Source organism: Fopius arisanus, unplaced genomic scaffold, assembly GCF_000806365.1.
Source record: "Fopius arisanus strain USDA-PBARC FA_bdor unplaced genomic scaffold, ASM80636v1 scaffold00129, whole genome shotgun sequence".
Lineage (NCBI taxonomy): Eukaryota > Metazoa > Arthropoda > Insecta > Hymenoptera > Braconidae > Fopius > Fopius arisanus.
Window position 1 is genome coordinate 243,361 of NW_011887868.1, and position 13,687 is coordinate 257,047.

Here is a 13,687-nt window from a genome sequence, read left to right on the forward strand (position 1 = left end):
GGGGGGATTTTGTATTCAATATTCTTCTTCCAAGTGCAAGCGACAGATTTCATCTGTTCCCAAAAAAGTAATCAACCGTTTTGCAATGACTAATTATATTTTGTGTTTCGATATTAGCAACTGACATACCCCACATTTGTCTATATACTCCATCCACGTTTTACGAGAATTTCCCCGATGCATGATGTCGTTATCAATAAGATATTGAATTAACGCTTGTTGCTCTGCGAATGTCCAGGCTGTACTGTAAAATCATAATTATATTCTTGAAAAGCGATGAGTACGGAAGGAAATGATTTTTCGATTTCGATTTCGTGAAATTGAATTGATTTTTTTCCCCCTTTTTTTTTTATGCTTATTTTACATCGCTTCGAGTCGGAGGAGACTAAGTGGCGATTGATCAGGACTTTTTAAAGCTGGTTAGATCTCACCATTCTACCCGGCCAGGAATCGAACCTGGAACCCATCCGTTGTGAGGCAACGACCTTAACCACTACGCCAGGCCACCGGGGTTTTTCCCCTCGGAATGCTTGCCAACAGAATTGCATCACTCGACTGGTTTTTAAATAGTCAAGACGAAATTTAAATGATAATTTTTCAGGAATTGCAGTGGTAAATTCTCAGGTGGATATACATAAAAAGAAATAGATTGGCCAGTCCAAGTCATTGTCATCGAATTTAAAAGAATAATATTGTGTTAATTGAAAAGTTTTGATTTCTAAATTTGTCTCGTAGTGCAATTCTATTCACTGAAATTTCGATGAATGATAATCCCCCGAATACCATGCGAGCTCCAAAATTAATCGGGTATTTCCCTCAAGGTCTTCTGCAAACAAACGCAGTAGTCAAATTTTTCAGAAAAATCACTTACGTTTCACGCTCGTTAAAATGTTTTTTCAACCTGAAGACCCTATTGGGAGACATCTGATAATTTCGAAGCTCTCGTGGTATCATAAGTGAGTATTTCTAGTGGAAATATTCTAGTCTAAATTTGTGAAATCAGCGTTACACCTGATCAGGCACCTGATGATACACTTGATCACCGCTTGATCAAAACGCGACATCGATTTCCACTTGGGATCCCCGAATATTTTCCTCCGTGTGATTATGAAATTCTTAAAAATGGAACTCGAAAATATAAAGAAAAATTGAATACAGAAAAATTGCGGAATTGAATGCTCACTTTTTCGGTGTAGATAACTTATTCTCTATTAGATTTCTCCTTCTCTGGTTTCTGAGCCCAGGTGCACTATCGCTTCGTTTTCTAAAAAAAAAAAAAAAGCAAAAAAATGAATAAACCAAAAGTATGAATATCAATGGATATAGTATGAATATAGTTCAAATATAGTATAAATCTTTAAGCTAGTACATATGTTTAACTTTTAACAACTACTTTAAGGCTCGGGTGGATTATCTAGAAGAGATAATTTACTTCGAAATTCGGATTCCTAATTACTTTGGCAATTAATCGTTTTTTTACAATAATTATTAGCTAGTGTTCTAGCGGTTGTCAACAACTAGGCCGCTAGCTAACAATTATTGAAAAAAACGATTAATTGACGGAGTAATTAGAAGTCCCAATTTTGGAGTAAATTATCTTTTCCAGATAGTCCATCAGGGTCTTAATGATTACCTTGATCTATCGGTGACTTGTCTTGTCGATGAATGACTACGATTTGATAGGATCATGTCATCACCGGCTTGTGAATGATTACTGTCGTCGCTGGTTTGAGAAACACCTGAGTCATCTGACAGTTCATCCTCTTCGACAAGACTTTCATACTGATCTTCTTGAACTTCAGCTGAATGATGATCCTCTTCATCACAAATTTCGAAACGCTCAAGCTTTACAAAACATTTTTTTGTGCAAGTACTCGAGGCTGGATCATTAGAAGAATTCTCACCATCTTCCAATCCATTCTGGAATTCCAATATTCGAAGTGATGTGTCAATTTTTGTGGATGGATCAAATTTATTTTCCTCATTTCCAAATGATTTGATTGATTCATCTCTCGGATTTTCCAGTCGTTGATTTGTGCTCTCCCAAAGTCTACGGAATTATTTTGATTGTTGACGATTACTTCGTATTGACATTGATTCCTCGAAGAATCAAAAACTCACAATTATATTGAATTTTTTAAATCCAATTAAAATCAGACAATAATAAGTGGTATTTACTTTCCTTTTTATCGTTGTGTTAATAAATCTGAAATTCCTGTATCTAAAGATAAAGATAAATGGGTGGTGCCAGATGGTATGACCCTAGTGGGTCTTTTACCAACCCTTTCCCAGTACCTAAGCGGTACCCCAACCTAATTCCCAACCCGCACTTTTCATCTAGCTACCTTATAACTAACTTCCACAGGCACTGGGTTCGTTTTCCGACGATGAAAAATTTTTCACCATCGGGACTCGAACCTGCATCCCTTACCGGGATGCTTTGGTCATAGGGCCAGCACGCTGACGACTAGCCCAAAGACGTCCTAAATTCCTGTGTCTATTATTAGTGCAATCCGGTATTATCTCTCGATTTCTAATTATTTCCAACGTATCAATCATTGAATAAATTTTGTAATGTTTCTCTACATATTATGAAATATTCATATTAACAATTTTATCCCCCGATTATATCAATTTAAGAAAATCATCGCCTCAAAGTAATCTCTCTTTTATGCTGAATTTCAAATTTCCTTCTATCCCCTAAAATTAACCTCCTATTTTCTCCATTTTATTCAAAAACAAGATATAAATTACTGATTGTAAAACCCAGAAAAAATTTTTGAATCTCCCGTTAATTGTCGTTCATTCCCTAATTTTTTACAAAATGATAGCTAACCGCATGATTACAGAACCTTCATCATTTTTCATGAATTCCCTTTCCCGCGTAGAGTTGCGTAAAAAGAGTACTTAAAAGTGCTTAAAAGTATTAGATATCATAAAAATTTGCTTGCTATAAAATTTACGTACTTGTAATCCATCAACTCGAGGGGCTGGAGCCCAACGATGCTGTCATGAAAATATTTAATATCATAGTATTCATATTTCTCAGTGCTGAGAGGACCTCCTGCTTCGCAAAAAACAATTGTATCCGGACCATCAGGCTCCGATAATTTCCCTCCATAAGCCTAAATTAGCATAAATAAATATTAAACGTATGACAAAAGCATGCTAATTAAATCACGCAATCATTACATCTTCGTATGAAAAATTAACCTCAATGATCTTGACTATAGCGGTGAACTCATGAAGATCGTATCCATCTAAATAAAATTTAAAAGGAACTCCATTTGTAATAAATAAATTTGAATTGAACCACATTGAACTCGAAAAATTGTGACCCAAATTATCCATAATTAGATTATTCATTTATTTATTTGTTTATTTATTTCAGTTAAATTTAATTATTTTTAGATTATTTAACGATTTTACTTTTATTAGTCTATATATATTGACTTTTAGAACAGATTTTATATCCTAAGAAGAACGCAATCACATGAATAAAGTATACACTATCCGTTTGAACGGTCACTGAGGCGATACTGATTCAACGATAATTAATTTTGTTCGATCCGTTTGTTTTGTTTCGAAAGGACTCATCATTTCTGGTCAACACGATAAGGAAAAATATGTCAAGGTTACTTCATTTAGATCCGGTGAACTTCAAATATATAGGTTTCAGTAAATATCTACACGGAGAGAAAAATTCTTTAAAAATTACGTGCCTGTTCCGTAACCTGCCAGTCAAAATAGTATTCAGTAAAAATTACGGAACAGTTACGCACTTTTTCAGTGACCTTTTAGGAAAAAGTCCAGAACGTTCAGGAAAAAGTCCAGAACGTTCAGGAAAAAGTAGGGAACGTTCCGTGAAAAAATGCGCAACTGTTCCGTAATTTTTACTGAATACTGTTTTGACTGGCAGGTTACGGAACAGGCACGTAATTTTTAAAGAATTATTCTCTCCGTGTAGTAGGGGAGAGGTAAAATGTACCCCTATTTTTTAATCAGGGGTGAAGGTAAGATGGATCGTCTTTATTTTCATATTTTCGTTATTTTCTTTTTCATTTTTTATACAGATATAGATGTAAGCGCATCGTGTCCGTGAAATCTTTCATTTAAGGCCCGGGTGGACTGATCGAACATCGACTTTTGTTTAAATTTTATCTTTTTAATCTAAAATACATTAAAATTTGAGATCAATTTTGTGTTGCGGGAAGCACTTGAATGGACGTGAAAAAATAATGAAAAAAAAGAGGAAAAATTATTGAAGGGCGGTAAAGATCGATATTATTTAAAAGGGATTTACAAAGTTTGCTGAAAAATAATAAAAAATACGTAGCTTACTATTGCATCTAGCTGTCACTCAATCTTCTGGAGAGCAATAGCAAGCTGCGTAATTTTTATTATTTTTTTGTAAACTTGGTAGATCCCTTTTGAACAATATCGCTCTTTAGCGCCCTTCAATAATTTTTCCTCTTTTTTTTCATTATTTTTTTATAACCATTCGAGTAGCTCCCGAAACAGAAATTTGATCCCAAATTTTAATGTATTTTAGGCTAAAAAGATAAAATTTAAACAAAAGATGATATTAGATAGTCCACCCGGGCCTTAACAGGTTTTCTTCATGTGAATGTATAATAAATACCATAAATAATCAGGAATAAATTCAGTAGCGAATGAGTACCTATTGGAATGGTGGAGGGAATCGAAGGAACTGCATTCGTTTAATGATTTTTTTGAGAAAAAAAATGGAAACTAAATAATGAGAGGGAGGGAGATCCGTTTTACCCTACCTCCAAAATTGTCATTCCGCAGACGAATTGAAAAAATTGAAGCGAATTTTTCGCGGTTACGAGCTAGTCATTTGAGTCGTAAAAATTGTTGAGGAACGAGTTTCTGATTGGGGAATCCATTTTACCGCCCCCACCCCAATAAGAACAATTAATGCGGTTTTTATGCATTTTTTCCTTTTTATTAATTAAAATATTTATAATATATATACACTCAGTACGGATAATAAGGATAGACAGAACTGCAAAATATACAATTCGATAATTTATCCAACGTATTTCGTGCGGCACCTTGTACAAATAATTTTCCAAAAATTATTGGAAAGGACAAACACGTGATCATAACGTTCAGCTGATGTTATTGCCATTTGATATTTTCAAACGTTCAATGAAGCGAAGGAAATTAAATCCTCAAAATGAAGAAATAAGATGGAAATTGAAAACTGCAAATTATTCTTTAAATATCTGAAAGAAAAAAATGTTGATAAATGATCGTGACAAGAAATATCAACAGGGCTTTGCTGTCATGAATTTCATCCTGTACAAAAAAATATTTCCGCATTCAAATATAATTATTAGCACGGAATTACCATCCACCCACCGATTTATCATACCTAATAATCTCCTGTTCCAAATTGCCATAAATGTCAACAAACCATAAAATTTCAAATCTACTCTATAAATACTGACGAAAAAAAAAGGAAAACAAGAACATGAATATCCCCAATGGAGTGAGAAAAATTGTCGCACGAAATTTAATGAAAAACCTAAAGTGTGGAAACTATTATTTCAAAAATAACTAAAAACCTTCATTAAGCACAAAACGATTCACCAGACGTTAATTAGTTGGTTCTTACACTTCTACCAATGTCTTGTCGATAATTATTCATAAAATTACTCGATCCTCAGACGCTTTCCTCGTAAAAGCGATCCAATAGGCGGAAACCTAATTGAAATGATTCGACAAGAACATATTCATAATCTTCCTTTCAACTGAACTCCCTGAAACTTTGAGAAATACGTAATCGAAGAAAGAACTAATAAAACGACTGAATGAAATCGCCAAGTGCGAGCCCTAGGATATGCTATCGAAATTTTAGATGCGCCATCTTGCTCACCGGAAGTGATATCAGATTACCACTCGAATCAAACCACAAACATCGCCTTGCAAACCCGAATTGACGCTTACTGGCCACCAGACACAAAATTCCAAAAAATTGTCGCAACGCCTTGAAAGAAAAATTGCGAAATTTCCAGAACAAGTTTCTATAAAAATACATGTAACTCTGTTCTTGCATAAACTTCATGACGGTAATTAATTCCTCGCTATTTTTGCTGACTCCTTGCCACCGGCAACGTGCTCCAAATCAAGGCCATCATACTCCAGTGTACCAGCATTGTCGTAATACGCGTAATCGTAATCATTCTTCTTGGGTGCTTTAGGTCGTGGTGTAGTGGCATCAGTGAACTTGGCAGTTGTGGAGAATGGCCTAGCTGAGCTGCTGTGAGTTGATGATCGTGTTGTCTGCTGTTGTGTTCCCCTCTGATTATTACCATTGAAGCTAACAGGATTGTATGTTGTGGGTGAGCCATTTCGTCTGTAAAACAGAACCGGAAGAGAAAGGTGAGCTCGTCTATACGACGATGGGAGAATCTTTCTTATTTCTATTGTTCGTTCAGATAGTGAATTATGGTAATCATGGAGATCCAACCGATACTAGAGCTTCAACCATTCACACCGATCTCAGGTCGATGAGAACAATAACCTTGACAGACACCATCATTTATTTTCAAGTGAAAAATTATTATTACAGCTACCGATGGCTAATTAGGCTGCCCGGACATAACTGTACATTCCGAAGACATATCTCAGATATATCAGCATTTTTGGCTGAGAATATATCCGGATATTATTCAAATATTCCTTCGGATATATAATTTTCTTTGAGGGTGACTGAAACCCGAGTAATAATATAGTTTTTCAAGTACTAAGTAAATTTGGTACTTCATCGAAAAAAAAAATCCACTTGAACGTGGAAAACGTTCAATAGACTAATTTGTGGTATCGATTCAATATATATCGCACGCAATATTCGATAAATGAATGAGTGAATGGGGGAATTGATTACATAATAAATTCACGAACACTTTCTATTCCTTGAATCGCAAGATATTCCTAAACCGTAAATATCTAGATGCTAAGGACATTGGGTATTTAATACCTGGTCTGTTTAAGATCGAATTAAGTCGATGAGTTCAAGATGTACCGATTTGTTTACCAATCGGTCGTTGAAATTATTCGGAAATAATGATAAATCATTGACTTGTAGAAGAAAACAAAGACAATTAGAAAAAAATTAGCACCTTGGTACAGGCGTAGTAGTCTTCGGGGTCTCAGCCAATAGATTGATGCTTGAAGGGCTGAATCCGATTCCCGATGCCGATCTTCCAAAATCATAATTTGTCGTACTCGCCTCAAAGTACTTGGCTGTATTATCATAATTATTGTACTGTGTAACCTTCTTGGGTGCTTTGGTGACGTCAAAGAATGGTGCGGGTTTGACAGGTTTGTCTGAGAATTGTCCATTGGAATCCTGACCGTTATACCGATCTCCTCCTCTTCCACTTCCCTCATTCACTTTCTTAGTTATGGGTGCATAAGTAGTTGGCACATAGATTCCAGTGGAGAAACTCTGATATTTATTGTTAGTAGTCTGAGCATTCTGTTTAGTCACACCATTTGTCTTTCCGGTGAACTGATTATTTGCACTGTACGCATCGTAAAAAGTGCTAGCAGTAGTGGTACTTGGGAATGCAGTGGTGGATCTCTGAATGTTGTTGTAGTTCCTCTGCTGGAATCCAGTTAAATCAGTTTGCTGATAGTTTGTACTTGGTGCAACAGTCGTTGGTTGGGCTCGTGAGCCTTGATTGTACTGCCCCTTCTGATTGTTGTATTGTCCATTGGACGAGCTGAAGTTGTCTTGATAATTCTGATTGTAAGTCGTTGGTCTCGGTGAAGTTCCATGTTGGTAGTTCTGGCTGAATGTAAATGGTTTTACCGTTGTCGATACTGTCTGATAGTTTGTATTCTGCTGATTGTAGTTGTTGTTGGATGTTGTTCTAGCTGTTGTACTGGGTGCCTGATAGGTACTGTACTGCTGAGTTGTTGGTGGTCTGAAGGTCGAAGGTGCCGCGTACTTCTGGGCATTTTGATTCTGACTTCGTTGATTGCCATTGTAGTCCGATGTTGGTCGGGCTGTTGTTGTGGTTTCGTACGTTGTTCTCTGATGATTGTAGTAGTTCCTGTTATAATTACTGTTGTCATTGCTATAATCCTGAGTTGGACGAGCTGTTGTTGTGGTATCGTACGTTGTTCTATGGTTGTAGTAGTTCCTGTTGTTGTACGCGTTGTAGTTCGTTGTTGATGATGGTGCTAACGTGCTAGATGGTGCGTCGTTGTTGTTGTTGTTGCTGTACTGCTGCTTTCGGGCGATCTTTCTCACACCGGGTTTCTTCTTCGGCTCAACGATCGGCTCATCTTGGTAGCTTTTTTCGCTGTCGTAGTCGTCATCCTTGACATTGTTCCTACTGTTGTAGTAGTTGCTGCTGCTGCTACCGCGGAGGATATCGCGGTTGTTGGAATTTGATTGTGAAGCGAAGGTGGGGCTGACGCGATTCAGACTGTTGGCGGCGGAACGCACGGGGTCATTCGACTCACTGCGTTGGAGATGATCCTGGGGCTCAGCATCACTTCGCAAGGAGTCATAATGAACTGATTCCAGTCCAGAGCCTAGCCGGTAGAGGTCAAAATTATCGGAGGCGTAGTAAAGTGTAGCTGCCTCGCAGTCCACGTCGTACCAATCCGCGCATGTCTGCGATTCTTGATCGAACGCTGTGTCGTTTGGACATAAGAACCTAAAAGAAAATTATTCGCTGAATTAATCAATCCGTCGATCGAGTGATCACTCCATTTCTCGACCCTTAGGTGGCTTCATCGGAAGGGAATTCATAATTCTTGTTAAATCATACGCTCAAAAATATTAATTACCAGAATCCGCTGCTTCTTAGGGGAAGTTCACTCTTGGAACAATGTAAAAATAATCGTATCAAGTACATATCTTGTTCTTCGGTCAAGTACTACATCTGTTGATGCAGTTATTTTTTGCTAGTACTTCTGATACTTGTCACAAGTAGCAAAGAAACGTGGGGAAGGATTTTTCTAACTCTGCGGAATTATTTTTGGACTTTCAATTCAGTATTTCTAATTACTCTATTGAGAGGAGTGAATATTATTACTGCAGACTGAACTCTTTTGTGTTAACAAATAGTGTAAAAAATACTTGTGACAAGTACTCAAGTACTTTTCACCAATCCACCGATTCTTGACGCATACCATCCATCAATTTTCCCCATGACTTCAAGGAAGTACAAAAATGCACAAATCCTTTTTGTACTCGTAATGATCAATTGAACAGAACAACAAGGATATCGATAAATTGAATTTTATCGATACATGAATGGAGTAATATTTCCAGAAAATGGAAACATAAATTTTTTCAGAAGTGTGTGAAGATTTCTTGATGGAATCGAAAATATTTTCAAGTAAAAAAATGAGGATAATTGATTACTCACTTGTAATCCTGGACAACCCCGGCGACGGAAGCACACACGTGGAACAACTGACAGTCCGTCTCTGGATCGGCATAGTAACTACCCACGATCTTATTGCGACAGGTAAACGAGGTTTCCGGCATGAATTGCTGGGAGTATCTCGGTGCTGGTCGTTGTAGTCCCAATACACAGCTCCACAGTATCCCAGCTGTAGAAAACAATGCAATTACACAATTAAGATACTTCATTATACCCTCTCCACCGGTCTTTTCATTAAAAAATTTAAACTCCCTCGTCACTTTTTTTATTGTTTGCATTTAGGTGAGGAAATTTCGAAATTTTGTTGTCTCATTGTCCAAACTGTAATGAATATCAAACTAGAGTAATTAGAATGATTTCTCTCACTCGAGTCACGTAATTAAAACGATTGGATCGTTGTATTCACCCGGAAAATTGAAAAATCGGCTGGGAAAAATTGGGGTGGACTTCAATCGGCTATTTTATTTGTCTCTATTCTTCTGTTGTAGAGCTTCGTGGCTCATGCTAGATGAAACCGTGATAAACACCGGATGCAAGATGTACCTTTCTACCGACGATACCTTCGCATAATGAGAAATATATTCATGCAATCGTGATGCACGCATCGTTCTACTTTTATTAGAATTTTAAAAGAGTCCTCTAATCACATTTTTTTCATTTCTTTGTCATTTCAATTATCTCTTTCATCACCTCTGTTCACTACTCGCAGAAAAAAAAAGGTTCAATTCGTTAATTAATCAAAACTAAATTAATTAAAATTGATTAAACAATTAAATGAAGATTTAACAGTTCCAGTGAAACTTTTTTGTTTTTAATTTGACTTTTACTTTTAACTTTTACTTTTGATTTCTGGGGATCAATTCAAAGAGAATTTAGTGAATATTAATATACCCCTTCAATTATGAATGGGTAGATAGGGAATTTTATTTCAGGTGAAAAATTTCAATATCTTTTTTTTCCTTTGTTGTTTAACATAAAATGGGCATTAAAATAATAAAAAATTATTGAAGGATTTGTATAATTATGAATTTGCTTCAGTGCATGCATAATTCGTTAGATTTTCGGAAATTTTTCAATAATAATCTAAGTTCATATTATTTTATTTTTTGTTGAAGATCCTTCAAATCGAATAACTTGTACAATATTATAGAAATTTTTTTATACTTGTTATATTTGTCTAGTCAAGACCTTCCCAAATTTCGGGATTCAATGTCTCATTTCTGGTAATCTCCCAAAAACAAATAAAACAAAAGTAGCAAATTTCAAAAACGGAAAACCTGAACTCGACAACCATTCTTTCGAAATTCGCTCCATCTCTCTTCATTCCCGAAAATTCACCAAAAACGATAATGAAAAAATACAAATTCCGTTTTGACACTTCACTAGTCAACTGATCGCTTGGAATAAAAAATAAATAGAATGCTCGCACTTCACAGGATAAATAAATAAAAATGAAACAAACCAAAGGAAAATAGGATCACGTTGCTGACTGACATCTCCGTTTTCTTGAAGAACTCAATGAAAAACTCAATGTCAAATAAAAAAAAAAATAAATAGAAAAATCACAACGTTGGATTGTCGAAAAATGATATTCCTCGTGTTAATCTGGAGTTGTACCGTCTGAATTCACTTCGGGGATGCGACTGCAGGAGTGCCGGTGAATGTCTCAACGAAGAGGAGAGTTGAGACTCTTGGATCCTCACCTGGGAGTAGGATGAACAATTCCAGGTGGTAGGGGAGAATCCGATGGAGAACGTACGATTGCTGGAGATATGTACGTAACTTGACGTTACGTCATATTATTCTTGAGGCCCTTATACGAGATGTGAAGAGTGAGAGCGAGAGAAGGAGTGAAAGAGATTCAGGACGAGGGGAATGTGACATCTTCGGGCTTGAGGACATAAGAATCACTCTCTAATTTTTTTCACTCCACCGAGTGATGAGGAACAAAAACCGAGAATTCTGGTTCATTATAACTGACTTTCCATTTCAATGAATTCCAACCAGTTGATTATTTTCAGGTGAAGATATTCGCGGGGTATTTGAGGACAGGGAATGCGAGTGGGTGAAAATGTTTATCGGGTCTCGTGGGCTGTCGGAGGGTCAATAGGCGGGAGAGGACATCTGCGTGGACTTTCCTTTTAATCATTCTGGTCAAGGAGTGTTGGGAATGTTAGGTGAGGAGATTAAAAGGAATTTCGAGGGGTTCCGTTGACGAGACATTCAACATCAAACATTTGAAATTACCCATTTGCGAATCGTTACGAGATGTTTATGTTGGATTTTTATCGATTGATAATTGGTTTATCCCATAGTAATACAGTGAGGAAGAAAATTAACAAATTAAATGAAAATTGTGGTGAAACTAACAAGTGAAATTAATGAATAGTCGAAACCGCGTGTGCGATTGCAAGTGCTGCATACGGAATTGAATAAGTTTGTTTGAACCAAGTAATTTTTTTTGTACATCATAATTAGAAAAATATTTTTAACGTTTCAATCGTTACAAAAAATTGATATAATATAATATAATTAATATTTTATTATATCAATTTTTAAACATTAATATTAATTTTTACTATCCATTTGTTAAGGAACAGTGAATTACGCAAATCTACAAAAACATTAAATCAATGAAATAGTTACGTCCTTTACCGACGTGCGGTGGCCGTGCGGTTAGAGCGTAGGGGGTAGGCACATGAGATTCGTGGGTTCGATTCCCAGGCGGGGAAAAGCCAGGGGTTTTTTAGAGATAGAATTCGCTCTAACTTGCACAGGTTTCATCGTACGAGCGGTAGTCTCGAACGAGACGACTGTACCTGGCCAAGGTTTTTTCCCATGAGGTTTCCCTTCAGCCCTCGGCGTAATTGCAGTACAGGGGGAACTGGGGGTGGGAAATGTAAAAGCCCGAAAGGGTATACATGTGTGGAAAAGTTTAGTTAGTTACGTTCTTCCAAAATATTTTCGATTTAAAAAAATTTAATGTGGAACCACGGTTTTTTTAATTCACGAAATTTTTTCTGGAATTAATATCCATTGAAGGATTTTCGAAGAATATTAATAATTCTTAAAAGCATTCGTAAAAATCGGTCTTTGGCGAGTGGTGTTCTATAACAGAACGTGTCTCCCTCGTGCAAATTAAAATGCTTCAATAAAGTACCTGATTGCTCTGGTACATGTCTTCATTCACTTGCTCCCATATTCTAATAATGAGCGGGGAATTTACCTAGCGTAAACGCCGCTCCCACATTTCTCATAACATTTTGAGGTATACGGCACGTGACACAAGTCCCAGATCATAAAAGGTAGGAAAGAGGCACGTAATTTTTATTGAATTTTTCTCTCTGTACAACCTTTAATTACAACAGAAAGATGTAATGTCCGAAATAATGAAAAGAGACTCACACTTCTAATCCTTAGAATCAACGTAGACCTGTTACCCTGGAGGAACTGGTGACCAGGGACACTTTGATACGAACTCAAGCAAGATTGGACATTAACAACCTATCTTACATTATATCGAGTCTTTAACAAAAATTTATTTGTTAACAATAAATGATAATTTATTATTCGCATTATTCCCCTAGGATATGAATTACTGCGGAGTAATTAAAACGATCGTGTTTATTAAATAAGTAATTCACCTATAGAATAATTTATTGGAAAAATGATTTTATTACAAAAAAAAATGGTTTTAATTAAAGATTTTTAATTCTTGTTGAACAATTCTGTTTTCTTTTCATCTTCACGAACAATGGGGCTCAGGTAATACCTGAAGATTATATTTTGAATGTTGATACTCAGAATTTTCCACCGACAGTAAAAAAATACTTTTACCAAAATAATTCTTATGCTATGGGAATTGTCTTGGCACGAGTAAATGTTTAAACATTTACTGTTGAAATGTGTGAATTTTCTCGTGGAGAGTAAATTTACTCGGGAAGTCATTTTTTCCTGAGTGGAAGTTTGTATTCTCAAAATTAATTACTGGATGATGGACTAAATACAAAAATTAAATATACAACCTAATACACACCATTTTGACTAATCGAATCGTATATTAAATTATTTGTTAACAATAAATGAAAGATCGAGTCATCCAATTAAATTGTTGATAATATATTTTCACCTACAAACAATAGATTTTTTTCTCAGGATGCCGTGTCACTGACGATGGCTGTGTGAAATAACATCCAATTTCCTCGCATCTGTAGTCTTGAGAATTTTCAAAGAACTGAAACAGAAGTGAC

At 36.1% G+C, this 13,687-nt stretch overlaps 2 protein-coding genes across 3 annotated transcripts in view; both read right to left on the reverse strand.

Annotated features, from left to right (window-relative positions):
* The window catches only part of LOC105271947 (uncharacterized), a 7,366-nt gene extending 3,819 nt beyond the window's left edge, over positions 1 to 3,547 (reverse strand). The window contains exons 1-5 of one of the 2 annotated variants that reach the window (XM_011313780.1): positions 3,193 to 3,547; positions 2,968 to 3,125; positions 1,634 to 2,050; positions 1,184 to 1,264; positions 130 to 244 (exon numbers count right to left, since the gene is read on the reverse strand). In XM_011313780.1, the coding sequence (XP_011312082.1) occupies positions 130 to 244; positions 1,184 to 1,264; positions 1,634 to 2,050; positions 2,968 to 3,125; positions 3,193 to 3,366 (945 nt within the window). In that variant the 5' untranslated portion in view covers positions 3,367 to 3,547. The remainder of the gene's footprint in view (positions 1 to 129; positions 245 to 1,183; positions 1,265 to 1,633; positions 2,051 to 2,967; positions 3,126 to 3,192) is intronic. The other variant, XM_011313781.1, reaches the window with a different exon arrangement.
* Positions 3,548 to 4,958: 1,411 nt separating this feature from the next.
* On the reverse strand, positions 4,959 to 11,090 carry LOC105271948 (probable serine/threonine-protein kinase clkA). Its single transcript, XM_011313782.1, has 4 exons — positions 10,900 to 11,090; positions 9,420 to 9,606; positions 7,152 to 8,702; positions 4,959 to 6,385 (listed from the first exon to the last, which is right to left on the reverse strand). The coding sequence occupies exons 1-4, from the start codon at positions 10,931 to 10,933 to the stop codon at positions 6,103 to 6,105; spliced, it is 2,055 nt and encodes a 684-aa protein (XP_011312084.1). The 5' UTR covers positions 10,934 to 11,090; the 3' UTR covers positions 4,959 to 6,102.
* Positions 11,091 to 13,687: the final 2,597 nt, after the last annotated feature.